The sequence below is a fragment of the Mustela putorius genome, unplaced genomic scaffold (assembly GCF_011764305.1).
Source record: "Mustela putorius furo isolate JIRA1106 unplaced genomic scaffold, ASM1176430v1.1 tig00000997_pilon_pilon_pilon, whole genome shotgun sequence".
NCBI classification, from domain to species: domain Eukaryota; kingdom Metazoa; phylum Chordata; class Mammalia; order Carnivora; family Mustelidae; genus Mustela; species Mustela putorius.
The window spans coordinates 2,857,330-2,885,270 of NW_025421527.1; the positions used below are offsets into that span (position 1 = coordinate 2,857,330).

Here is a 27,941-nt window from a genome sequence, read left to right on the forward strand (position 1 = left end):
ATTTTCCTTATGCTATATGGCGAAAGACAGCTTGTAAACAGTCTCAAAAGTTGCAATAAAAATGGCCAAAATGGGAGCGCCTGGGTGGCTCAGTGGGTAAAGCCACTGCCTTCGGCTCAGGTCATGATCCCAGGGTCCTGGGATCGAGCCCCGCATCGGGCTCTCTGCTCAGCAGGGAGCCTGCTTCCTCCTCTCTCTCTCTCTAAATCTTAAAAAAAAAAAAAAAATGGCCAAAATGCCACTTGGAAGAATTTGTACCAACTTAAAGGTCCAAATAGCAAAATTATTTGCTTAGCCAACAAAATAGGTGATAATGTAAGATATAGTTATTGATTAGTATTTGCAAGTTAAACAGGATCACTCTATAGTCTGCAAAGCAGCACAGGTACATGTTTTACTTAATGAACCTCATGTCAAGGCAGTTGAGTTGCTTGAAAAGAAAGGTTCTATTTGTTACGTGAATGCAAGCAGGGTTCTGACTGTCTGTATCTGATTCATCAGCAGACAAGCAAACCTGCTGGAAGCATGGGTCAGAAGAACCAGACAGTGGTGGCCGAGTTCTATTTCTCCGATTTCCCTCCATTTGAGAACAGCAGCCTCTTACTTTTTGTTCCCCTGCTGTTTATTTACCTGTTCATTATTGTTGGAAATTTCACGATCTTCTGTGCTATCCGGTTGGATACACGTCTCCACAATCCCATGTACAATTTCATCGGCATGTTCTCCTTCCTGGAGATCTGGTACACCACAGTGACCATCCCCAAGATGCTCTCCAACCTGGTCAGTGAACAGAAGACCATCTCTTTCGTTGGCTGCCTCCTGCAGATGTATTTTTTCCACTCGCTCGGAGTCACAGAAGGCCTGGTCCTCACCGCGATGGCCATCGACAGGTACGTGGCCATCTGCAACCCCCTCCGCTACGCAGTCATCATGACCCCTCGGCTGTGCATCCGGCTCTCCGCCGGCTCTTGCCTCTTTGGCTTCCTTATGCTGCTGCCAGAGACAGTGTGGATTTCCACTCTTCCCTTCTGCGGCCCCGACCAAATCCATCAGCTCTTCTGTGACTTTGAACCCGTGCTGCACTTAGCCTGTGCAGACACGTCCGTGATTCTTGTTGAAGACGTGATCCATGCTATTTCCATCCTGACGTCTGTGTCTATCATCAGCCTTTCATATCTGAGAATCATCGCCGTGATCCTGAGGATTCCTTCAGGAGACAGCCGTCAGAAGGCGTTCTCCACCTGTGCGGCCCACATTACTATTTTCTTGCTGTTTTTTGGTAGCGTGGGCCTCATGTACCTGCGTTTCTCTGTCACATTCCCACCTCTGCTGGACAAGGCCACCGCCCTAATGTTTGCTGTCCTCGCCCCACTTTTCAACCCAATAATCTACAGTCTGAGGAACAAGGACATGAAAGATGCCATCAGGAGAGTTCTGTGTTTTCAGGAAAGGTCTAATGTCTCCTGTGAGAGTTCACGCACATCTGTTCAAAGAAATATCTCTGCAAGTTTAACACGCTAACAGATCGGTTCCTGAAATTACCTTTTGCACTTTGCATGCTTCTGTTTGGGTATTTTTTCCCAACTTTCTAAGCTAAGAATTACCGTTTGATCTGATGGGAGAGCTCTTCTGTGATTCACCCATCTTGGAATCATTTATAGATCATGATACGGACTTTCGCCCTTTGTAGCTCCATGCACGATGGTATCACCTTCTGCAAACCAGTGGAGACTACCAGCCTGAGCAGTAATCACACTTACTTCTCACACACTGCTCTTCCGTTCTATAGTCACAATACTCTTATGTTAGTTTTCTTTTTTCAATTTAAAAAATTAACAAGCTGTGCATCAGTGAGATGGTTTCAGCCTTCACGAGGAGCCCTGATTCCTAAGACTCACCCCAGATTGTGGCCTGATTCATGACAGCAACAAAGCAGCACATGCAGCTACTGGCTTCGTGACATCGGTGTCATCCTGCTGCCACCAACACCCGTGTGGTTATGTTTCATGTTGTCTTAAAAATTCCGGAGCAGACACTCTGGGAAACGTAAAGATTAAATAGATGAGATATACAGGCTTGGGATCAAAGCAGAAACATGTACATTATGTAAAGATATATACATGCCCATTTTTAAAATTAACATCACTATATTAAAATGCTGTGTTGTGTTAGGTTGTATTAAAGTGCCACATCAGTCTCTCCGTGGTGTCTCTCTTCTTCTTGCTTTTTTGCTCCAGATCATTACTCCCCAGCTCCTTCTCTGCCTTGGAGCCTACACTTAAAAAATCACACACATTCTATCCCCTGGACAAAGGTCTCTGCCTTCCTCTCAAACTACATTAGTAGTCTTGGGGGCTGAGTAAAATGTCTGTAGGAAAAGAAATGTTGGCTCAGCTCCCCTGGGAAACAAATCAAGAACACAGGGGAATTGTAGATGCTTCGGAGTAAGAACTCAGCCAGAAGGTGAGGGTAGAAGAGACAGGTGTCCAGAATGGAAATATCAATAGTATAGGACCCAAGAAACCAGTCTCAGTCAGCTCTGGCTGGGCAGCTGGATAAATTCTTGGATCCGTTTGGGATTGTTGCCCCGGAAGAAGGGCCAGCTGGACCCTGGGGTACGGGCAGCATCTTTTATCCCCTCACTCCTGGATACACAAATCCTCTCCTGTATTTTTATGAGCTTTTTGAAACTTAAGAAAGACAATTTCTGTGTGAAGAAAATTATACTGAAGTTTCTTTGGTTATGAAATCAAGCTAAATGTATTTGATGTAAATATTAAGGAATCTAGTTCTTTGATATTTGAATTCATGCTTAAAAATCTTAACATTCCATTTATAAATATATAGATTTTTATCAGTTTCTATTAAAGATGTTTAACAAATATTTGGTCTGATTTATAAAGTTGGCAATTAAATCCTTTTAAACTACATTTGAATATGATATACACTTTTTTAAAAAGCATCTCAATTTTCTGACTTAATAAAGTCCCCACAGGTTTTAAAAACAGCCTCTATAATATAAAGGGAAGAAACAAAAATTATAAATATAACTAATCCCAAGTCCTTTCAAATGTTTCCATACTGTGACAGACATGGTAAAATTTCAGTTTTAAATTACAAACCGAAAATTTTGAATTTTATTAACTATAAATTTTATCTCAGTGAAGTTGATTATTTATTTACATATTTATTTGACAGACAGAGATCACAAGTAGGCAGAGAGGTAGGCAGAGAGAGGAGGAAGCAGGCTCCCTGCTGAGCAGAGAACCCGATGTGGGGCTTGATCCCAGGACCCTGAGATCATGACCTGAGCCGAAAGCAGAGGCTTTAACCCACTGAGCCACCCAGGCACCCCAATAAAGTTGATTTTTAAAAAGTATAAATTAGGGTGCCTGGGTGGCTCAGTTGGTTAAGCAAATGCCTTCGGCTCAGGTCACGATCCTGGAGACCCAGGACTGAGTCCCGCATTGGGCTCCCAGATCCACAGGGAGTCTGCTTCTCCCTCTGACCTTCTCCTCTCTCATGCTGTCTCTCACTGTCTCTCTCTCAAATAAATAAATAAAATCTTTTTTTTTAAGTATAAATTATTTGCCATATTACAAATTTAAAGTTGGAATTACAAGTTAGATTTGGTGATCTAAAAGGTCAAACGGTCTTAAATAATGGGACTACATAAAATATAAATACATATAAATTCCTTAGAACGAAGTACAAATAATAGTTTTTGATTCTATTACCTATTTCAGTAGTTAGCTCTAAAATCTTGCTGAGTTTAAAAGATGCTAAACCACTGAAGAAGTTATTATGTGACCTATCTCTGGAACAAATACTTTACTGAGGCTACTAAGTCAAGCACTGTTTCTGGTGCTCGGGATACAATTGAGAAAAATTTCCTGCCTTTATGTAGCTAACACTATGTTGAGGGGAGATATTATTTAAAATACATATTCGTGATAAACCAGAAAACTAACAAATTACATGAAACTGTGTTCTGTGGGAAATAGAAGAGAAAACGTTTCAGGAAAAGAGGGTCTGGGATGAGTAAGGTGATCACAATTTTAAGTTCAGTGGTCGTCTTGGACCTCACTTCGAAGGTCACATTTGGACAAGGACTTAGTCATACAGATATGTGGAGGGACAACAGTCCTGGCAGCATTATCTTTCGCTAAAGGGAAAAACAGAGAAGTCACTAAAAAGTCGCTAAAAATTTAGCGACTTGAGACAGAAACTATTTGTCTCATAATCTGTGGGTTGACAGGTTGGGCTGGAACCAAAGAGGTGGTTCTTCTTGTCCTGGTCTGTTTGTGGATCCAGGGTCCACAGCTGGCTGAACCAGGGTGGCAGTAGGTAAGACAGCTGTGCTCTCTTGCCTCTGTCGCTTCCCCTGCCCCAGGCTGGTCTGTCTTGTTCACACAGTGGCTGGTATCGGCATTGACACTACGTATCCAGCCTCAGTATCTAGAGCTTCCTGAGCACTAGGCTCAGAACTGGCACGTGACGTCTTGCATGACACATGACATCTGTTGCATTTAAAGGCTAAATCATATCACAAGAGGAACTCAGAGGAGGGAAGGAAACTTCACCTCTTGTTGGTGAAAGCTGTGAAATCACCTTGCAAGGGGCTCGGATGCAAAGAGGTGTTAGGATTGTGCCATTTCCTTTGCAATATAGAGATTACTGGTGTCCTCACATTGTGCCAAAATCTTCAATGAAACCACGGGAACTAAACACATGTATGGGCTCAAAGAGTTGGGTAATGAATGGTCTGTATTTGGAACTGGTGGAAAAGGAGTATCTTCAGTAAAGTAAACAAAACTTTCATAGCCTCTAACATAGTCAACAAAGTTAGTGCAATGGAAATTGTGTTTCAGGAAAACTCAACAGACCTTGAAAAACACTACCATCTTTTCAGAGAGTAGAGAAGGGGAAAAAAAAAAAAAAAACCTATTCAAAACTAGGACACACTGAGAGAACCATAGAACTCATGAGTAAGACTAAAGCACCCTGCACCACAGAGACCAGGACACACTGCTGTAGAAGGCGAAGAGAAGTGGCTATAAGTTGACCCATCACCCTTCCTCCAGGCCAGCACATGGAGAGGTTTCCCCTGAGCCTCGGGTTCCTCCAGTGTGAAAAAAGAACCTGGGTTAGGGGAAGGAGGGAACCAACCAGCAAAAGAAACCATCAACAAAGTGAAAAGATAACCTATGGGATGGGGAAAAAATTGCAAACCCTCTATACGATAAGGTGGATACTGTATCCAATATGAATACATTATATATGTTTGGATATTATATCCAAAATATATAAAGAAGTCACCCAACTGAAGAACAAATCCACAACCCAATTAAATGAATCAAGGACCTAAATAGATATTTCTCCAAAGAAGATACATGGAAGGTCACCAGACACATGAAAAGGGGCTCAACATCACTAGTCGTTAGGAAAATGCACGTCAAAATCACAATGAGCTATAATCTCACACCCATTAGAACATTCCCGATCAAAAAGACAAGAGATAACAAGTGTTAGCAAGGTTTGGATAAAAAGAGAACTTTTGTGCCCTGTTGGTGGGAATGTAAATTGGTGCAGCCACTGTGCAAAACAGTATAGAGGTTCCTCAAAAAAACAAAAAAATTAAAAATAGAAACACCGTATGATTCAGCAACTCCACTTCTGAGACTATATCCAAAGAAAATGAAAACACCAACTTGACAATATATCTTCACTCCCATGTTCACAACTCCCACGTTCACAGCCGTATTATTTACAATAGCCAACCCATGGGAACAACTTAAGTGTCTATCAACGGAAGCATGAATAAGAAAAATGTAATATGTATAAAATATTCCACTGTATATGTGTACAATATTCTACTACATGCATATATATGTATACATACAGTATACATATATATATGTATATGTAATAGTCCACCAGAACTCGATCTAGAGGTCTAAGTCCAGAGCTCTATATCTAGGGGAATATTATTCAGCCATAAAAAAGGAAATTCTGCCATTTGCCACAACATGGAAGGAGCTTGAGGACATTATTCTAAGTGAAATAAGTCAAACAGAGAAAGACAAATACTATATGATCTCACTTATACGTGGAATTTTAAAAAGTAAAACTCACAGAAAAAGATCTGACTCCAGTAGAAGTGGTGGGGAGGGCAGGGGGAACTGAAGGAAGGGGGTCAGAATGCACAAACTTTCAGTTATAACATAAGTAAGTCCTAGAGATATAATGACATAATGATCAGAGCTCATGCTGTTGTATGGTACATAGGGCAGTTGTTAAGAGAGGAAATTATAAGACTTCTCATCACAATGGGAATTTTTTTCCTTTTTTCTTTGCATTATATCAACATGGGAAGGTGGATGTTAGCTGAACCTATTATAATCATTTCACAATAGGTGTAAATCAAACCATCATGCTGTATGTCTCTATGGTGATGAATGTCATTTTTTCCTCAAAACTTGAAAAAAATAATATGTATTTATTTAATCTATTTATTCTCAGGAAATCTTCCAAAGGGGACTCATACTTTAAAAGGACTCTTGGAGTTCCTCTCACTAAAGAGAGCTAATGAGGAAAGATCACAGAAGCTTCCATTAATTAATCTGTAGGGAAATGGAACTGATATTTCTCTTTGATCATTAGGGAAATCTCCAGTAGAGAAATCTTCCCAAGAAGACTTTAGAAACAGGCACAATGGTCCACCTGATAAACTGAAGGGGCTTTAGCTGCATTAACCCAGGGAAAGGATCCCCTTTGTCTCAGCAGGAGGTAAGAGGAGAAGACTCATGAGTCCAAGTTGTAAGCTTGTCCTGGGTAGAGGAAAAGGACATTCAGCTTGGGCTCCTTCTACTGACTTAAATGACGGTATCTGCAGGCATGTTCGAGATTGCGTGAGTGGCTGAGTGGAATAAGGCTCAGGGGGAAGAGAGACACTTGTGGGATTAAAAATTAGTGATGATGTTATGTTTTTTCCTGGGGTGTGATGATGGAATCATAAAACTTTTTCCCTAATAATCAGACTGTTCCTCTGCTTTCACAGCCTCAGAGTTTCTCTAAATTAATTCTGATCCAGGAGGACACCATTTTACATACTGGTCTCTGTTCCTAGTCATGTGGCTAGGAACATAAACCAAATAGGGTCATGAGTGAAGAGGTCAGATGCATCTGAAGAGCCTATTCCCGAAAACATTATTCCAAGGAATTGAGTCAAATTGAGCATGGTCTGTACCCCCCAGACTTATTTTTATATTCACCTTCCTTTCTCCAAGTGGGACTGGGTCAGCTCGTTTCTCTCCTTCCAGTCTCCAATGGGTACATTTTGAATTGACACATTAATTTCTGTAGAGTAGGACATTGATTTTGCTTAAACATAAGCATCCCAGATTCTATTAAAAGATTAAAATCACTCACTTAGGGGAAATAGAGGTGCCAGAAACACAGTAAGTCAGTAACTCTGACTGCCTTTGGGGTCCAAAATACTTCAGTTCTAAGGTGATAGTTGTAGACATCTTCACAACGATTTGCAGCTGCTCTGCCCCTTCCCTGAATCTCGTTGTGTGTGTCGGGGTTCAGCTGAACTAAGAGGGAATTGAACAGGCAAGTGTCAGGGTAGGGGGTTCAAAAAACACTGAGCCCAAATGAAAGTAACCATGAAGCTTTTGATCGACAATGTGAGCAAAAGGTGGAAAGCAGAGAAAGTGCCTCCTCCAGCCCCTGTCACATTCCCTGAGAAAACTGTCATGGATCAAGTGTCAGGGCATCTGTGCAAACAGCAGCATCATTCCACTGTTGACAGAGCGCTGCACAAAAGGTCCCAGCAGTTTTATGGACTCTGGGATGGAGAGGAGGATACAGAGTGACCCCGGGGTTTCTCTCTCTCATCCCCTAAAGAAGCTTGGGAAGGAGTGCCTGAAGAGGACCTTGTCCTAAGGCTGCAATCAGAGCTGTAGGGGTGTAATTGCTAGGGTAAATGGTGACATGCAAGGGATACAAGCAGCCAGAGGACCCCAGTCCTTGTTGCAATTCTCTTAGAGGTTATGGTGCATGGGCTGCCACCAAGTGCCAGGAGGTGGCTTTCCCTGGGAGCCTGCGCAGGAAAGCCTTTGTAATCACCTGTAGTCCGGTCTGAAAACCACACAGGGTTCACCTCGGCCCCTCAGTGCATGTACATATTTGAGGTGGAGGGTAGAGTAGGCGAAATCTCCCGTCCCCTTATTATTTTATAACTGTGTCTTGGACTCTCAAGTCCTTTATTCAAAAACTTTTGCATAACTTAAATACCGTCCCTTTGTCAATCACAAGTTGATTCCATCCACCTGGGGCTTGGGTCCGCCTAACATTTCTGTGGATTTCAGGACAGCCTGTGGATTCCTTTCCTGGGTTTCTCCAAGCCCCTCCATTCAACTGTTCTAAGCTTTGCAGAGTCCAGAAGATCAGGAAGGGCAAGTCTGTTCCCGGGGACTCCCATGGGCCCACACTGCTCTCCTGATCTGCTTGGAGTTGGGCTTGGCAGGACCGGAGTGATGAGTCCAAGTTACCACTAATGATCTCCTACAGATGTAGGGTACTACCACATTCCATCCACCTGGGACTGACCTTTTCTTGGGCACAAAAACCTTTTCTTAAACTCTTCTGGCCTCTGCCTATTGCCCAGTTCCAAGGCTGCATCCACATTTTTAGGTTTTCATTCGAATAGTATCCCTCCTTCTTGGTATCAGTTTCTGTCTTAATTGGTTCAGGCTGCTGTAGCAGAAGTACCAGAGATAGGGTGGCTTACACAAGACAGTTATATGTAGCAGCTCTGCAGCCCGGAACTCTGAGGTCCAGGTCAGGAAGACTTGCTGTCTGCTTTGTAGATGACTGCTTCTCTCTGTATCTGCTCCTGCAGGCAGCAGATCGAAGATGTTCTCTCCAGACTCTTAGAAGGGAACTAATGCCACTCATGAGCTCATCTAGTTCTTATTACCTTCCCAAAGCTCCATCTCTTAGTACTATCACTTTGGGAAGTGAGGTTTCAACACAGGAATGAGAGGGGGCAGGAACCGAAAATATCCAGTCCACAATAGTCATATAAATGGAATCATGCAATATGCAGACTTTGGCTTTTTTCTCTTATCACCATGCATTGGAGATTAGTCTGCGTTGTGTACATGTTACTCATTTTCATTGCTAAGGGGTAGTTCATTGCATGGATATGCCAAGTTCGTGTATCCCTTTACCAGTTAGAGACCATTAGGGTTGCTTGCAGTTTTATAAATAAAGCCTCGATAAATATTTGCTTACAGGTGTTGGTGTAATCATAAACTTCCATTTTTTTCCAAGCTTCTATTTAAACTCTAATTAGCTAACATGTATGCTAAAATAGGTTTCAAGTGTCGGATTTAGTGATATAAACAAGTTTTCATTTATTTTGGGTTAATAACTTAGGAGTGGAGTTGCCAGGTGACATGTTGAATGTATGTTTGACTTCATAGGAAACCGCCGAAATCAACCCTCGTGGCCACACCATTTTGCATTCCTACCAGCGCTAAAGGAGAAATCTAGTTGCTCTATACTTCCCCTGGCTTTTGGCATCACCAGCTGTTTTGCTTTAAAAAAATGTGATTGTTCTTATAGGTATGTTATGGTGATGTGTCTCACTGTGGCTTTAAGAGTTTTTGAGTTTTCATGTATTTTGGGTATGTCTTCTGTTGGATACATGTCTCACAAACACTTTCTCCCAGAATGGCTTTTCTTTTCATTCCCTTAATAGTGTGGTTTGCAGAGCAATCAATTTTGATGAAACTCAATTTGTCAGGTTTTTTTTTTTTTCTTCTTTTACATACTGTGCTTTTGATGTTCTGGCATATACATTTTTTTTAAAAGATTTTATTTATTTATTTGACAGAGAGACAGAGATGACAAGTAGGCAGAGAGGCAGGCGGAGAGAGAGGAAGGGAAGCAAGCTCCCTGCTGAGCAGAGAGCCCAATGCGGGGCTTGATCCCAGGACCCTGAGCTGAAGGCAGAGCCTTTAACCCACTGAGCCACCCAGGCACCCCTGGCATATACATTTTTGTTGAACCAAAGGCCATAAAGAAGTTCTCTTCTAGTTTCTGGGAGATATTTTATGGTTTTTGGTTTTACATTTAATTCTATGATCCATTTTGTGTTAATTCTTGTATATGATGCAAAACTTTTTTTGAGCACATTTGTTTCCAGTTTTCCCAGTACAATTTGCCAAAAATGCTTTTTTCTCTCTGGCTTGAACATTTGTATGAATGTCTATTTTTATACTCTCTTTAGTTCCATTGATCAATGTGTCTATTCTCTTGACAGTACTACACTATCTTGATTTTTTTTAGCATTATAGTGAATCTGGAAATGTTATCAGCAGTTTTATCCTCTAGGTTTGCTCTCTTTTTTTCACAATGTTTTCCCTAGTCCCTTGTATTTTCATATATATTTTAGAGTTAGCTTCTTAATATCTATAAAAAACACCCTACTTGGATTTTAAGTGAGATTGCATTGAATGAATCTATATATTATATGTAATGTATACACTCTTATATATGAATATTCATGTATCAGATGCTCTATAATGAGCAGAAGAAATAATGACAATTGATAACTATAGAAAAACACTTAGCATAATATTTTATGAAATCTGAGGGATTTACATGTATACGTGTAAGCAACATTTCCTAATTTTCTGTGGGCACTTGGTTTTCTAGAAGCTGCAACCGATATTTGTCAAATTTAGTTCTACATAAAGCAGTTCTTAAAAGATCTTTTTCAAAAATATATATATTCAATTTTGTAATGAGATCTCTGAAAAACATCTCAGAATGAGCCAAAGATTTTTTCCTCTGGGTCCATCTATGTTTCCCGTGCCTCATGTTCACTTGGAATTCCAGATGCCACTCTTCAGTAAAGTTGCAAGCTTTATACATTGGTTCTGCTTATGGGTAATTTTTCAAATAGTAGCAGCTCGGGGCAACTATTTGGCTGTCTTCCCAGGGACTATTGGCATACAGCATAATCAAGTGCTCTAAGTTAATCATATGAGGAGCTCACTTTTAAATGGCTCAACATTATCTCAAAAAAGAACTTAACTTTCAACTTCCTTGGTGTTCTCAACATTTCTCTTCAACTGATTTTCTATCTCTGATAGACCAGGTCTCTGAATTGCCAGGGGAGGAAGAGTCCCAGGTATACCTGATGAGTTTCCTTGTACTGACTTTAGAGACCTCTTCATGCTTCCTGACACTTTCAAGGGATGTAAATTGTCCTGGACTCTCACATTTTGGCCCCAACTTTCTCATGTTTTGATGGTCTTTGTTAAGGTATAAATGTTCTGTGTGGGAAGACTTAGCTACCTCCATAAGACTCTGCTTCTTTTCAATATATATGATGGACTGACATCTAGAAGTCTGACTGAAAGATTTCAAGAAGGTTCTAAAGAGGGAGCTCCAAGTTCACCCACTGAGGCTTCTTTCTTCTTCCGGAACCCTAAAGCTCAGTTCCACTCAGCTCTTCCCTCTGTGCTGGCCAGTCTCCACAAGCTATATCTTTTTTGTTGCTGGAAATAATTTCCTACCATAGCTTAAAAATTTTTCCCTCTTCTCTAACCACACTGTGGTCTGAAAAAGCAGCAGAATAGTGAAAACGGGATTTTTCAGAAAGTGCAGAATATAAATTTGCAATGTCTAATCCATAGTCAGGAAACATTAGAGAATTTAACTAGTGTGATTCACAATAATTTAAGGGAATTCTTATAAAAGGTGATTACTTTTAGCATCCCTAATATTCTACTTTATTTTAGTTGTTGTAGCTTATAAACATGACATTGTTAATATCTTATTTATTATTATTTGCCTCCTACATTGGAATATCAGCTCCATGAATACAGAGTGCTTTTTTTACTACCAAATTAAAATACAAGTGTACAGTTGTGTTTGGCATGTAATACCAAGAATGATGGTTGGTTAGTTAATTAATTAATTAATTAATCCAAGAATGATGCTTAATTAATCCAAGAATGATGGAGTTAGATCATCTACCTAAAGCTTTTCTTCCTTTGACTCTTACATGAGCCAAGAGATCTAACTCTTTATGTTTCATCTAGGGAGGGAGCTGTGTCTTTCTACCTGTGACAATTAAAGCTGCTGAGATCATGGTAAGAACTAACCAAACCTCGACAGTGACAGAGTTTCTCTTCTCTGGATTCCCCCAGTTTGAAGATGGTAGCCTCCTCCTCTTCATTCCTCTGCTCATCATCTACACATTTATTGTTATCGGGAATCTCACTGTATTTTTTGCAGTCAGGATGGACACCCGTCTCCACAACCCCATGTACAATTTCATCAGCGTCTTCTCCTTTCTGGAGATCTGGTATACCACAACCACCATTCCCAAGATGCTCTCCAACCTCATCAGTGAGAAGAAGACCATCTCCATTACTGGCTGCCTCTTGCAGATGTACTTCTTCCATTCACTTGGAAATTCGGAGGGCATCTTGTTGACCACCATGGCCATTGACAGGTATGTAGCCATCTGCAACCCTCTCCGTTACCCGACCATTATGACCCCCCGGCTCTGTGCTCAGCTCTCTGCGGGCTCTTGCATCTTTGGCTTTCTTGTGTTGCTCCCAGAGATTGTGTGGATTTCCACACTGCCCTTCTGTGGACCCAACCAGATCCGTCAGATATTCTGTGACTTTGAGCCTGTGCTGCAGTTGGCCTGTACAGACACGTCAGTGATTCTGATTGAGGATGTGATCCATGCTGTGGCCATCATCTTCTCTGTCCTGATCATTGCTCTCTCTTATATCAGAATCATCACTGTGATCCTGAAGATCCCTTCTGTTGAAGGCCGCCAAAAGGCCTTTTCCACCTGTGCGTCTCACCTTGGTGTCTTTCTGATGTTCTACGGCAGCGTGTCCCTCATGTACCTGCGGTTTACTGCGACTTTCCCACCCATTTTGGACACAGTTATCGCACTGACGTTTGCAGTTCTTGCACCCTTTTTCAACCCTATCATCTACAGCTTGAGAAACAAGAATATGACGGCTGCGATCAAGAAGCTTCTCTGTCCCGGGGCGCCTGGGTGGCTCAGTCCGTTAAACATCTGCCTTTGGCTCAGGTCATGATCCCAGGTCCTGGGTCAAGTTCCAAATCAGGTTTCCTGCTCGGTGGGAAGTCTGCTTTTTCCCTCTCCCTCTGCCCACCCCACTCATGCTCTCTCTTTTTCTCAAATAAATATATAATATTTAAAAAAAAAAAAAAAGAAGCATCTCTGCCTTCAGAAAGTGTTCACTGCATCTGCAAGTTGATGTTAGCTAGCTCTTAGCCCCTCTGATTTTGAATGTTACCCTGACATACTAAACCATAAAACTAACATATAGGGGTGCCTGGGTGGCTCAGTGGGTTAAGCCTCTGTCTTCAGCTTGGGTTATGATCTCAGGGTCCTGGAATCAAGCCCCACATTGGGCTCTTTGCTCAGCAGGGTTCCTGCTTCCTCCCCACCCCCCAGCTTCTCTGTGATCTCTCTGTCAAATAAATACAATTGTAAAAAAAAAAAATCATATAATTCATCCATTGACACACTGATAGCTTCCACTTATTTCATTTCACACATTCATTTTATTTATACACATTTAATGTATCAGATTCACAAAGATTGAGAGATAAGAGAAAGGAAATACGATGTTTAAGCCATTAAAATAGATTTTGAGACATTAACTTTTATTGTTACTATGTAAGTATTATTATTATTACTATTATTCCAAAGGCATCAGTAACAAGTACAGATTACAAAACAGAGTGGTTAAGAGTGTAAGATCTGTAGAGGAGGTGAAGGTTCATACTTTACTCCATACAAGCATTGTGACCTGAAACATGAACCAGCTCTGGGAGGTGCTGGATACATCTGTTACGTCAGTGCGGTGATTATGTGTGGTGTGTGTGTGTGTCCACATTCATCCCATTGTATACATTACATATGGTCTCTGGATACAAATTATATCTCAATAAAGTTGTTCAAATGAAATAGACCAGTTCACACTATGCTAGATCATCAGAAATACAATTTTGCCAGTTAAAATTTTTCAGATCCCTCATGTGATTTTTTCTATCTTTAACTTGAGTATAGTTGGCACACAATGTTACATTAGTTTCCGGTATACAATATAGTGATTCAGCTTCTCTTTATGGCCACAAGTGTGGCTACCATCTGTCACCACACAACACTATCACAACATCACTATGTTCCCTATACTGTGCCTTTTATTCCCATGGCTTATTATTTTTGAAATTCAAGGAAAAATATTATAAGAAGTTAGACAAGGAAAATAGGCCCCTAAGTCACAGGAAGAAACGTTAGACAAAACTCAAAAGAGAAAGAAAGTATGTGTTCTCATCAAAAATCCCATGCGTATTTCCAAGAAGATTACGTAATAAAAGCTAACAGATTGTAGAGAGGAAGAAGAAGGAGGAAGAGGAGGAGGAGATGGAGGAGGGGAAGAAATCTGGGTTTTCAACAGAGCGGTGGATTGAGCATATGGAGCACAGAATAATCCCATGAAAAAAAGGGGAGACATTGTGAGCAGAGAGGTGAGCGGGATCAACGTAAATTGTTCAGGGCCACAGAGGTCCACATTCATTTGCGGCAGGAGAAGAAAGTGACATTTTCCCCTCACTTCAATACTGGCACAGCCCCCAATGACATGCCTATTAGGAAATGATCTTATTTTATTTTGTTTTATTTTTTATAAACATATATTTTTATCCCCAGGAGTACAGGTCTGTGAATCACCAGGTTTACACACTTCACAGCACTCACCAAAGCACATACCCTCCCCAATGTCCATAATCCCACCCCCTTCTCCCAACCCCCCTCCCCCCAGCAACCCTCAGTTTGTTTTGTGAGATTAAGAGTCACTTATGGTTTGTCTATTTTTTATTAAATATTCTTTCAAGCTTTTTTTCTGGTTTCGGTGTATTTCCTTCAAGACTTTCCGCACGTGTTTGTTCATGTGAGAAGAGCAGGACCAACACAAACACGCTCTTTGCATGAGGCCCTGATAGACGCACGTCCCTGGAGAAAGTGGCTCGCCGTGTTCAGAGTGATAAGTACAGTCAGGAGAAAATACTTGGTGACAACTTTGATCTTAAAATCTAATGAGACAAGAGTAGAGAGGGGATCTTTCTGCTAATTAAACCCACGAGGGAAAGTGATGCTCTCCACTGTGGCGCAGGGCAGGGATCCCCTATGACCCCCACGTCCCCTTCCTGCTCTTCCCTGGGATGCCTGTTAAAAAAAAATATATATATATATATATAAATATTTTTTATATATATAAAATATATATATATTATATGTCACATATTATATATATATTGTGTGTGTGTTTTGTGTTATAAAATATATTATGTGTGTGCGTTGTGTGTTATAAAATATATTATATTATGTGTGTGTTATAAAATATATTATATTACATTATATTATATTATTTGTATAATAGATACAACATCTGGAGGAATATCAAGGATCCGGAGACCCACACAGGCAGAGCAGTCCCTGTGGTCTTTGGTAGAGGTGAGTGCAGGTGGATGTCTTGAGAAAGAATTCACTCAGCACACATAAGAATAAGAACATCATAACCGGAAGACTCAGAAGCTTCGAATGTTGGTGGAGAGCCGTGACGCGTGTAGGGGGAGCCTGTGCTGGGCACGGGTATATATGAAACAAGATACTCCATTTTGATGCCATCTTTCAAGAGGTCATTTTTTCCAGACTTGATTAGGATTGTCACTCAAAGTAAATTGTCATACTTCCTTTTCAGACCGTCCCTAATTATCCTTGTTCACGTGTCCCCACAGCTATCTCGTGGGCTAAATTATAATTTCACCCAGTCGCTTGGCTCCAAGTTAATGTATTTGACGCCAACTATTTTTTACATGTCAACCCTGTTCTAGTTTACTGCCCTGAAGGAGGAGCCTGGTCTAGAGAAGGAAAAATAAGCTGTTGATGATTATTATGACACATGACACATACACTACAGAAACCCAAGACTACTAGTGCCCAACATTCTGGAGTGTTTACTATATTCCTGGCACTACTCTAAAGCACTGAAAATATGTTTACACATATTGGTGGGGGCAGTCGAGTGTCTGGGCTGGAGTCACGGGAGAATGAGTGCGTGGGTTTGTATGCTGACTTAGGCTGAGACTCACTGGGCAGTGTTTCTTCTGTAAAATGAGGGTGATCTTACTTCACTAGAGACTCAGTAAGAAATACAGCTTGTGCTTAGGGCAGCGCTTGCTACAGAACGTGACTCCATACCCCACCACACTACACAGTGCTCTTACTGCTATTGAAAATGTCTACCTATTCCCGAAGCCTTGTGTGCCAGTATTAGTATTTTCTGCATCCTACAGAAGAAGAATTAAAGGCATAGAAAGGCTAAATGACTTGAGATAGGTCAGGGGTTGTCAGCAGTGGAGAGAACCTATTTCCAATATGCAGACTTTTGATCAGTATTATGCTTTGCTTTTGTGCCAGGAGAGGGGCAGGGTGAGGAGTGGTGGGGCGGCGGCTACCTCACAGTCAGAGGACGTGATCGACTCAGGAGACTGTGGTGATCCTGCAAAGTGGTGTGCATGAGGGAAGAGCCCTGGGATGCTAGCAGGAGAAGCCGAGGTGAGTTCCGAGTCAGATGTGTGGGTTTGGAGCTCATGGACCCACTGTGGTAAAACGCTGAAGTAGTAATAGTTGAGAACTTGTACGTGGACGAGATCACTGCAGGAGCAAATGCAATTATGGAGAGCAGAGAGCAGGAGGGAATGAGCACCTGGGGAAGAGTTTAAGAAAAGCGGTCGTGTTAATAGGAGAGAGATAAGCAGAAGAGTAGGGATGACAGAACGAATACAACTAGTGGAACAAAAGAAAAGCCCAGACGAGAACCACCTCTGAGAGCCACTGGGCACGTGTGCTGCAGCCCCTGTAACATTTGTTTTTATCCACACCCCTTACTCTTAGGGATGGAATCACAGCAGTGGAGGAGGAAAGCCTCGGGTAGCAGCGATGGGCGGTGCCAGGGCTAGAGGTCTGCAGAGTCCCCAGTACCACAGGCAGACAGGGCATCGCTAAGCTTCAAGGGAAGACCTTCAGGGCAGAAGCTCCCAGCAGTGTTGTGGGAACACGAGAGGAGCGGGGAGCTGGGTTTTACCACCCTTTCAAGAAGTTGCTTATGTCCTGTGCAGATATTTACTTAATCTTCAGGTTCCCTCTTAGGCAGGTATAATTTTTAACCTCATTTTTGCAAATGAGTACTTGAGCCTGAAAGATTAAGTAGTTTGCCAAAAGACATGATAGTAAGAGACTCAGTCGGGGTTTCAGAGCAGACCCTGGGCCTATGTTCTAATCCCCTAGGACAGAAATCTCCACAGAGGAATATGCAGGATGATCCAATGGATGGAAAGAAAAACAAATAATACATCATACAACTTCCAGTATGCTTGTTTGTGGGTTTTTTGTGCCCCTTACTTCTAAAATTATATAGATGTAGATATATATTTTAATTTATTACATCTGAATTATTACATCTGAATTATTAGATAATAATATAGTGTGTGCAGCTTATAAATGCAAATAGTTGTATTACAGGTTAAGGTGAACATAATTGCACCATTAAACGCATTTGAAGACACCTGTTTCCGTGATCGTGCCTCTGAAGAAGTGTGAAAGCATGTCAAATACAAATGCACAACCTTGAGCACATCTGGAGGTTAATTCTGAGCTGCAGGTGCCCTTCCACTGTTCTCTGTGTCTCTAACAGATTGAAGAATAAAACTACTCTGTGCCTATTTCTTTGTCGCTGAACTTTCTGTCTGTTCTCCTGATTACTTTCCCTTCTATCTGGGAAAACACATTTGTACACTGTCATAGCTATAACACCTGATGTATATATGGCCAAGATTTTTTTTTTTTTATTATTATGGGGTTGAAGACTTTGCTTATTTTCTTCTGAAGTGTTGTAATTAAAGGCAAATTCACTCACCACTTCAGAAGCTGACCATGTGCTTCAGGTAATAGATCTCAGGGAACTTTTCTATTTCATTATGGATCAGGATTATGTGATAAGGTTCTTCGGAGCAGATATCTTAAAAAAAGCAAAAATGATACTTAAGAAAGTAAATTATACTTTTATTTTTAGTAGTGTATTTTGATCTTCATTAGAATAATAAGTATATACATTTAGTAAGACTAAATTATTACTATTGCCAGACCAGTTCATAAAGAAACCACAGTGTGGGGCACTATTTACATCAACACACTTCAGTGCACACAGATACACACAGATGAGGATCTTAGTCATTGCTTGCTTCCCAGGGGTAAGCATCTTTATTTTCTTTAGCAGTAAAGTCTCCTGTGCATCCATAAAATGGCAGCTTTAATTAAAATATGATTCATTTGACTTCTTAATGGAAAGCTCTGAAAACTTTCCTCTCCTTGCTCTATCCAATACTATTGCTTTAAGTTTCTATCATCATTTATGCACAATCATTTTAATTATCTTTATAAAATGCAGGTAAAAATTTTGGTATGAAAATAGTAATTTTATTCTCCATGTTTAAATTTTCTTCCTCAACTGTCCAACAAAATGACAAAAACCAAGTTTATATTAATTTCTTTAGATACCCTAAACCCAAAAGACACACAGAACACAAAACCATACTTCCCAGCAGACATCACACTCGTATCTCAAAAAACAGAACAAACCAAACCAACCAACCAACCAACCAACCAAACAAACAAACAAAAATCTGTGGAAACAAGGAAAGGCGACTTCATTAGACAAAATGTAAAGTCACACTATATATAAAACAAAATTTAAGAGAGATCAATACAGGCAAGAGAAGGGTTTAGCTGGGAAATATTTTGAAGTAGTCTTTTTGATAAAAGTGTTGGAAATTCCAAACAGAACTTGGATTTTGATAGATAAAAGTTGGAGCCTGTAGATACAGGTTTATTAAAGGGTATCGATGTTTCTCTTCATCAAATGGTGGATTTAAAACCTTGTCCCTGTTCTTCGGTGGATGGCATGTTAAGTAAAGTTGGGACATCTTTGCCTCAAAAGTCTGACTTTAGGATGCCACAATCAACAAAGAAAAGGGCCCATTAGTGACTACTTGTAAAAGATCTGGTCTACAGCTACATCTGCCATAAGAATTAGAGTTCTGAGCCCTACCAAGGAAACCATTACAATGAAAGGGCCACTGTAACAGGCCCCTGGGAGTGGAGAGGAGGCTTTGGATACAAGGAACAAACTTTGGTCCTACACAGTATCCCAAGCTCTACCCAGTGATTTTGAAAAATAAAGAAAACAAACAAAACTAGATAAGGAAACAAAAAATTATCCAACAAAACCTCTGACTGACTAAGTCTGGCACCACACTGAAGGCTTCATGGTACCCTCATCAGAAAATATGGATTCTTGTGGCACCTGGGTGGCTCAGTGGGTTAAAGCCTCTGCCTTCGCCTCAGGTCATGATCCTAGGTCCTGGGATTAAGCCCGGCATCAGGCTCTCTGCTCGGTGGGGAGCCTGCTTCCCCCTCGCCTCCCCTGTCTGCCTCTCTGTCTCCTTGTGATCTCTGTCAAATAAATAAATATAATATTAAAAAAAAAAAGAAAGAAAATGTGGGATCTTGCTCCATGGACAACCAGAATTCTCATGGTTATGTCAGCATTCTTGTCTGTAGCAGCAGGAGTTGGAAAGACAAATGCACCCCGGGAACAGGAGAGTCCACAGAAAGACCGTGGTATATGCATAATACATTCGAGCTATGCTCCCCCATGCAAACACTAGCTATTGTCAGTTAAGTATTATGTAAATTATCATACTGAAGGAAAACAAACCAAAAGATTTAGAAATGATTCTGTTAATCTAAAAGGGTACTGATTTCTCCAAGTGTCAAGAAAGGTTTGCTATAGCTCAACTGTTTATACTTTTTGTGTGGTGCTTTTGAAACAAGAGTGAGGAGAAGACATTTTTTCTTGTTTCTGAAAGCAACAAACTTACTGGGATTAGAGAATAAAGAGCCTGTGCAAATATGTCCTTCTATATTGCTGCCACAGGTACCCATCTGCCAGTCAGACACTCCCTTGAGTTACACAGGGCTGGGGGACGCCAGGATTCACACCCACAGCTGCAGCTGCTAGATTAAAGAGGGGGCACTATTGTCATTCAACCCTTTCAAACTCTAGATGTCCTAACACCTGGATGGGGACAAATACAGATTAAGGAAGCATTTCTTTTTCTTAAAGCAAATTAAGTCGCTCTCTATTCTTATTAATTTATGTATTTTCTCATAGAAATAATTTTATTTCTAGAAACAGTGAACAGATGAACCACAGATTATATCTGAAAAGTAAATTTGCCAAATGTTGCTGATACTAAAAACAGATTAGTTTTTAGTAGATAATCTAGATGAAATTGCATATTCAAAAGAGCATATATAATATTTCTTAGCAGTAAATTTCTGTAGTAGTACTACACTTGAAGAGAAACACGAAGGAAAAAGATCTTCCCTGATTCTTTTCAGTGGTTAAGAATAAATGTATCTTGTGCAATGGTAGCTAATATGAGTTTATTTTTATAAAGTATTCTAAGTCACCAACTTCCTTCTTCCTAACACTGCACACCCTTGAGCCACTCTCACTAATCACTTTCACACAAAGGATGCAACCCTATTGTTATGTTATTGTATCAAAAAACTTCTAAGATACTTTCTATAAGAATGATGAGAAAAAGTTAATATAAATGTTTTATTTTACAATGTTTGTAACACACTGTAAATAAAATGGTATACAAGAATTATAGACCAATCGATCAAATATTCTGTGGAGAAGAATAAGAAATTTAAAGAGTTCATCAGAATCAATGGGAATAATTTGAAGAACCATGTATGTTGTTGGAAGGAAAAAGTGGATGTTCTTTCATCGTCTTCTTTAGTACTGGTTCATTTTTCCAAGTGATGTGTTTTCACAGAAATTGTTCTATTTTGTTTTCATTAATTTATTCACAATACTTAACATGCCCAAAAAAGACTTTCAACACTGTTTTATTTCTTGTGTTGTTTTGTAAGGATGGGGTCCTACCAAGATGTTCTTTGTATAGAACCCTCCCAATTCCATACCAAGATGGAGACTGGTTGAATCATAATGATAAAAGGACAAGGCAGTGACAATCATCACCAGAATCCATGAGTCTTCCTCGTAGGAGTGACTTCCCTTGACCTGGAGATCTAATGAAAAGAAAGTGCAGAGGGGCTTTGATAATTGACCTCATGAGGAAAAAGATTGCTTCCTACTTATTAGCAGGGGATAAAGCCTCACTGGAGCTCATTTCCCCTCTAGTGTGTCCTGCAGGATGACTATAACAGCCCTACCCGGGAGGGTGATAGGACGTTTGGACATGCAGAGACCCAGGGAAAAGGAGAGTCCTCCCGCATTTGGCAGAGGTGAGTTTATGGTCACTGAGGTCTGGGGAGAAAGCATCCATTTCCTACCTATGGGATGAAACACAGTGAAGACTCAGTGAAGATTTGGGGAGGCTTGAATTTGGGCACTGCCCTAGGGCTTCTGAGAAACGTCCATCTTTGGAGCTCTGGGCTCTGCATTTTTTTTCAATCAGATAGTACACCCAATCATCTAGACCACGTGATGGCCTACATTATGAATGCTTATACTTTCCTTCCCACCTTCCTTGCTTCTGGATTTTTCTGGCTTTAATGATGTTTGCAGGTCTGCTCCAAACCTATGCATTATGAAAGAAGCGATTTTCAAGTGTTTAAGACATGCCAGGGGGTATGAAAGACAAAAAGATGATCCTGCCCTGATCGAAGGACCTGTGGAGAACCCATGGATGAGAATAACTGAGATGCGTGTGTGCTCATGTGTGGACATGTATGCGTGTGTGTGTGCACGTGCACATATGTGTGAATGTTGGGAAGGAGATGAGAGCGCAGCAACTTCCTGAGGCTCCTGAGAAAATGAAGTGGCTGAGCTGAAACCTGAAGGAAGCCCGGGAGTATTCCAGTGAAGGAGAGTGAGTCCAAAGGCCTTCCAAGACAAGGGTCGATATTCACCAAGCCATCCCAGGGAAATGGTGGTGAGCCCTGAAAACTGCCATAGTGCAGCAGGAGAGAGCAGCAGGTGGGGATTCTGGGTCTTTGGGTGTAAATTCCAGGAAACACACCTGTGCTGGAGACAGATGCTTGATGACTATGCATTGCTCATCAACAGACAGTGCAGAAGGACATGATGTTAGCAACCACCACAGGAACGTTCTCTATGTAGCCATGAGCCAGGTAGAGAAGATGAGTTCATAACATGTAAAATAAGGAAATGGTGATATAACACACACCCGGGGGGAAGCTTCCATATAGGAACAGGCAAACCTGCAGTGGGTTTTCAGGAAAGCCAAGGGAGAAAATCTTCAAGTAGTGGTGATCAGGAGTTTCTGTGGCACAAGTATGGTCATAATAGAACAACTGGAACTTTCCATTGTTTTGCAATTATCATGTCACTGACACGTAGGACAGAATGGTTTCTGAACATGGCAGTAAAGGAAGGATTCACACAGCAAATAGTTGAGGCGTGAACGAGATCTGAACAAGATGTTAGTATTACTCTTGGAAAGCTGATCTGGGAAAGAAATGATAACGGATAGGGAGGGATGCCAGGGACTTGGAGACATTGATTCACTTAAGACTCACAACTCTGATCACACCGACATATTTTCAACGACAGAAGAAGTTGCTGAGTCTCAGCCCATTATCCTCCAAATAATAGGTGGCAGGATGAGAATTCAGGTTCAGTATGTTTGATCAGAACCCATGCTATTAATATTAATGCTATACTGTCCCTCAAATAAAAAGGATTACAGATACAGGCAAGTCACTTGTTATTTTGAAACTGGGAAATGTCAAAACACAAAATACCAAGGAAGAAAATAATATTTATGTTCACACTGCTTTGATTTCCTTCTCCGTTGGTTGGGTATAACCTCTCCCTCATTCACAGGTAGCCCTCCTGGGCATATGGAGAGTGCAAATCTATCCACAGTGACTGAATTTATCTTCACTGGGTTCTCCCAGCTCCAAGATGGTGGCCTTCTGTACTTTTTTCCTCTACTTTTCATCTACACCTTTATTGTCATTGGGAACCTATTGATCGTCTTTGCTGTGAGGCTGGACACCCGTCTCCACAATCCCATGTACAACTTCATCAGCATCTTCTCGTTTCTAGAGATCTGGTATACCACAGCCACCATCCCTAAGATGCTCTCCAACCTGGTCAGCCGTCAAAAGACCATCTCTTTTATCGGTTGCCTCTTGCAGATGTATTTCTTCCACTCACTGGGAAACACCGAGGGAGCCTTGCTGACTGTCATGGCCATTGACAGGTACCTCGCCATCTGCAGCCCCCTGCGCTACCCGACCATCATGACTCCCCGTTGGTGTGCACAGATTTCTGCGGGCTCTTGTGTCTTTGGTTTCCTCATCCTTCTACCCGAGATTGTGTGGATTTCTACCCTGCCTTTCTGTGGCCCCAACCAAATCCACCAGATCTTCTGTGATTTCACACCATTATTACATTTAGCCTGTACGGATGCCTCGGTGATCTTAGTGCAAGATGTGATTCATGCTCTGGCCATTCTGATAACAGGCCTGATTATTTCTCTTTCTTACATCAGAATTGTCGTTGTGATCCTGGGGATCCCTTCGCGGGAGGGCCGTAAAAAGGCCTTCTCCACCTGTGCTGCCCATATGGCTGTCTTCCTGCTGTTTTTTGGCAGTGTGGGCCTCATGTATCTTAGATTCTCTGCCGTGTATACGCCATTCTGGGATGCTGCCATTGCTCTGACCTTCTCTGTCCTTGCTCCTTTTTTCAATCCCATAATATACAGCCTGAGGAATAAGGATATGAAAGATGCTATTAAGAAACTCCTCTGCCCTCACAAGATGTTTAATTTCCTTGGTAGGTGATTTAGGCAGGAGTGCCCTGTATACATGGGGCTTCCTCACAAGATATAGACCCCCACAAACACTAGAACTTAAAGTTATTATGCAGTTCGTCCCAATTTCTTCTCTGCATGCCGATGAGTAGGTTGATGATGTTCTCTGAGGACTTACAGAGAAGATCAACATACCAATTCCACTCTTTGTTTTTTAGGATCAGCGGACTGTTTTCTTTCCTGTATCTTCCATTTTGTTTGTTTGATTGATTGATTGATTTCTTAAGAGAAAGAGAGAGCACAGGAGGAAGAACGGAGGGGGCAGAGAGGGAGAGAAGCAGACTCCCCGCAGAGTGCGGAGACCATGCTAGGCTCGATCTCACCACCCCAAAACCATGGCCCCATCTGAAACCAAGAGTCAGACACTTAACTGACTGAACCGCTTGGGGCACCCCATATTTGTTTGATTTTAATTTACTCTTTTACTTTAAAATGATTGATTATATAAATATTGATAATACAGATCTTGACTTTTATGATACTATCTCTTTACCGAGCTCCCAGTGACCTGATGGAACCCATGTAGCTCACTCCCCATGACACTAACGTGAGACACTAACGTGACTAGTCCTACTTCTTTCAAGAAGTCGCTGAACATTAAGTAGAAGCAAGAGTTCCTGGTATCCAAAGCATAGACCTAATCCCCCATCTTTTTTCCTCTCGAGTCAGCCTTGCTAGTATTTGGAGATCTATGTGCCGGCGTTCTCGGCATGTGAAGATGTCCTGAACCCAGGCATCACAGACTGTATTTGGTATTATGTTAACTACTATAAAGAGAAGTTGAGTAAGTCAGACGTCTGCCCATGAGAACTTACCACCTTATGTAGGATCAGTGTGAGAATGTTAAGACATAATAAATGCCTACATTTACATTTATAGCCAATGACATTTATTGATTATTTAATTAACCTCTCTAAGAAATTGTCTATTTTCCCTACCATATTTCCCTACCATATCAGTGCTAAGACATATAACTTGTGTAGCAGTTCTACTATGATACTATGTGACTTGGTAACAAATATTTTAGAACTCAAAATTATATGCTAAAATCTATTGATGTCTCCACAAAGTACTTAGGCCAATTCAGTTTAAATATGGCAAAATATTTCACGGATTGGGCATAAAAATTATTTCTTTATTTTGAACCTCTATATTGTTTCCTCACTATCACCATTCTTATAAATGTGGCAAATATCATTTTTTTGCATAACATTCTCTCCATTTAAAAAAAAAAAACTTCTGTTTCAAGATGGATTTTAAGAAACTGACCTATTAAAGTAAAATGTGCAGATATGTTTATAGCTGTGGGTAAAGGTACTGTTTTTGCGAAGGTTGCACTAGTAATGCTTAAATGTGGTACTTCTAGTATAACTGTAAGAACAACTGATATGATTAAAGAAGAAGTCTGGTTATTCTGTGGAGCTGTCTTTACTATCACTGACGAGTTGAAATTGCAGGAGGACTATAATAGAGTGATAGATTTCAGTGGTAAATTGAGTTATTAGTCCTGGTTCTTCACATCCCTGGAACAGAAGAATAACTCCACAAATTTGCAATGAGTGAATTCATGGTGGGTGGTGTATACTTCCCTGCCCCTCAACTTTGGATAAGCCTTCTTAATTATTTGATGATTGGGATGTCCGTGGGCATTCCTGAGATCAAATCTGTGCCCTTGCAGTTGGATTTGCTCCCAGCAGCTGCTTCCCTTGCAGCGTTGGACCCATGAGTCCTTGTGCCTGAGAATCCCTGGTTCAGAGAATGCGAGATACTTGGAGCTGACCTGAGCCCACCTGCCCAAGCCTGGTGTCTGGAGCCCAGAACCAGAGCCCAGAGCTGGGAGTCCAGCCTAATTCCCCTCGTTGCAACTGGTGAACAGACTCACGAGTCTGAGGCTAAATGATTATTCTTTTATTATCTGCTGTGCATGGGCTTTGTCTGACATAGCACCAGCCTGGGATGGCAGAACTTTAAGAACTAGTGCTTATTATCCAATCTTAAGATGTTCTTGTAGGTTGTAAGTATTTTAGAATTGTATTGCTAATTTTAAAAAGCAAAAATGAACTTTTGGGACTTCACCAAAATCAAAAGCTTCTGCACAGCAAAGGAAACAGTCAACAAAACAAAGAGGCAACCCACGGAATGGGAGAAGATATTTGCAAATGACAGTACAGACAAAAGGTTGATATCCAGGATCTATAAAGAACTCCTCAAACTCAACACACACAAAACAGACAATCATATCAAAAAACGGGCAGAAGATATGAACAGACACTTCTCCAATGAAGACATACAAATGGCTATCAGACACATGAAAAAATGTTCATCATCACTAGCCATCAGGGAGATTCAAATTAAAACCACATTGAGATACCACCTTACACCAGTTAGAATGGCCAAAATTAGCAAGACAGGAAACGTGTGTTGGAGGGGATGTGGAGAAAGGGGAACCCTCTTACACTGTTGGTGGGAATGCGAGCTGGTGCAGCCACTTTGGAGAACAGTGTGAAGATTCCTCAAGAAATTAAAAATAGAACTTCCCTATGACCCTGCCATTGCACTACTGAGTATTTATCCCAGAGATACAGATGTAGTGAAAAGAAGGGCCATCTGTACCCCAATGTTTATAGCAGCAATGGCCATGGTTGCCAAACTGTGGAAAGAACCAAGATGCCCTTCAATGGATGAATGGATAAGGAAGATGTGGTCCATATACACTATGGAGTATGATACCTCCATCAGAAAGGACGAATACCAAACTTTTGTAGCAACATGGACGGGACTGGAAGAGATTCTGCTGAGTGAAATAAGTCAAGCAGAGAGAGTCAATTATCATATGGTTTCACTTATTTGTGGAGCATAACAAATAGCATGGAGGACATGGGGAGTTAGAGAGGAGAAGGGAGTTGAGGGAAATTGGAAGGGGAGGTGAACCATGAGAGACTATGGACTCTGAAAAACAATCTGAGGGGTTTAAAGGGGAGGGGGGTGGGAGGTAGGGGGAACCTGGTGGTGGGCATTAGAGAGGGCACGGATTGCATGGAGCACTTGGTGTGGTACAAAAACAATGAATACTGTTATGCTGAAAATAAATAAAAAAAAAGATTCTATTATTTTCAGAACGATTACTCGCATCAAATGTGTAGTCACTTAACCATGGTGCCTGGTTTTTTTTTTTTTTTTTTTTTTTTGGTGTGTGTGTGTGTGTTTGAAAGAAATTTTACACATTAAAGGGATTTTTGATCACTTAGAAACAAAGCAAGTGCTAAAGACCTGAACCTGTGAAGGCAGGGGGTGGGGTAAAGAGATTTAGAAGAGTTGCTCTTTGAAGTTACATTATCTTTCCTATACCGTTGTCTTCATCATTTTGTGGCTTATAGTCATCCTGCACTTGAACAGCGAATGAAATTAAAATCTTTTAAGGTAGAGTAAATGTTCAGTACAAAATCTTATGTGAAAATAAGAAATGTGCAACATAGTGAAACATTGTAGACATTCCCCTTCTTTATTCTTACTGCTTGCTGGGTGCAGAGAAGCACAGTGTTCTGTGTTAGTCCAAACATAGAATAAAATTCATATGAAAACTCTGTGATAGTCTCTAGCTAGAAACTGCTGTGCTAGATAAATCGGTGTGTCTTTGTCTGAAGCCATAATACCATTCCTTATTGCTTATTTTGGGCGAGAAAATCATTATACTTAAGGGAAAAGACTTCTTTAAAAAAAAAAAAAAACAAAGAAAAAACAACAACAACAACTGATCTAGGTCAGTAATTTAAGAGAAGATAAGGTTTATATTGTAAGGCTCATAATTACATAAAAAGATTCTTGAACTCTTTATTAAGTCTCTGGTTGGAGGGGATGTG

At 40.9% G+C, this 27,941-nt stretch overlaps 3 protein-coding genes across 3 annotated transcripts; all 3 read left to right on the forward strand.

Annotated features, from left to right (window-relative positions):
* Positions 1-525: 525 nt before the first annotated feature.
* LOC101684607 (olfactory receptor 6K3-like) lies at positions 526-1,521 on the forward strand. Its single transcript, XM_004775959.1, has one exon. The coding sequence runs from the start codon at positions 526-528 to the stop codon at positions 1,519-1,521; it is 996 nt and encodes a 331-aa protein (XP_004776016.1).
* Positions 1,522-7,990: 6,469 nt separating this feature from the next.
* LOC101684327 (olfactory receptor 6K3-like) lies at positions 7,991-17,103 on the forward strand. The gene is made up of 4 exons (XM_004775958.2): positions 7,991-8,143; positions 12,126-12,176; positions 12,234-13,089; positions 17,039-17,103. The coding sequence occupies exons 1-4, from the start codon at positions 7,991-7,993 to the stop codon at positions 17,101-17,103; spliced, it is 1,125 nt and encodes a 374-aa protein (XP_004776015.2).
* A 5,977-nt stretch (positions 17,104-23,080) lies between these two features.
* Positions 23,081-24,052, forward strand: LOC101684032 (olfactory receptor 6K3-like). The gene has a single exon (XM_004775957.2). It carries the CDS (start codon positions 23,105-23,107, stop codon positions 24,050-24,052), a length of 948 nt encoding a protein of 315 aa, XP_004776014.1. The 5' UTR covers positions 23,081-23,104.
* The last annotated feature ends 3,889 nt before the right edge of the window (positions 24,053-27,941 follow it).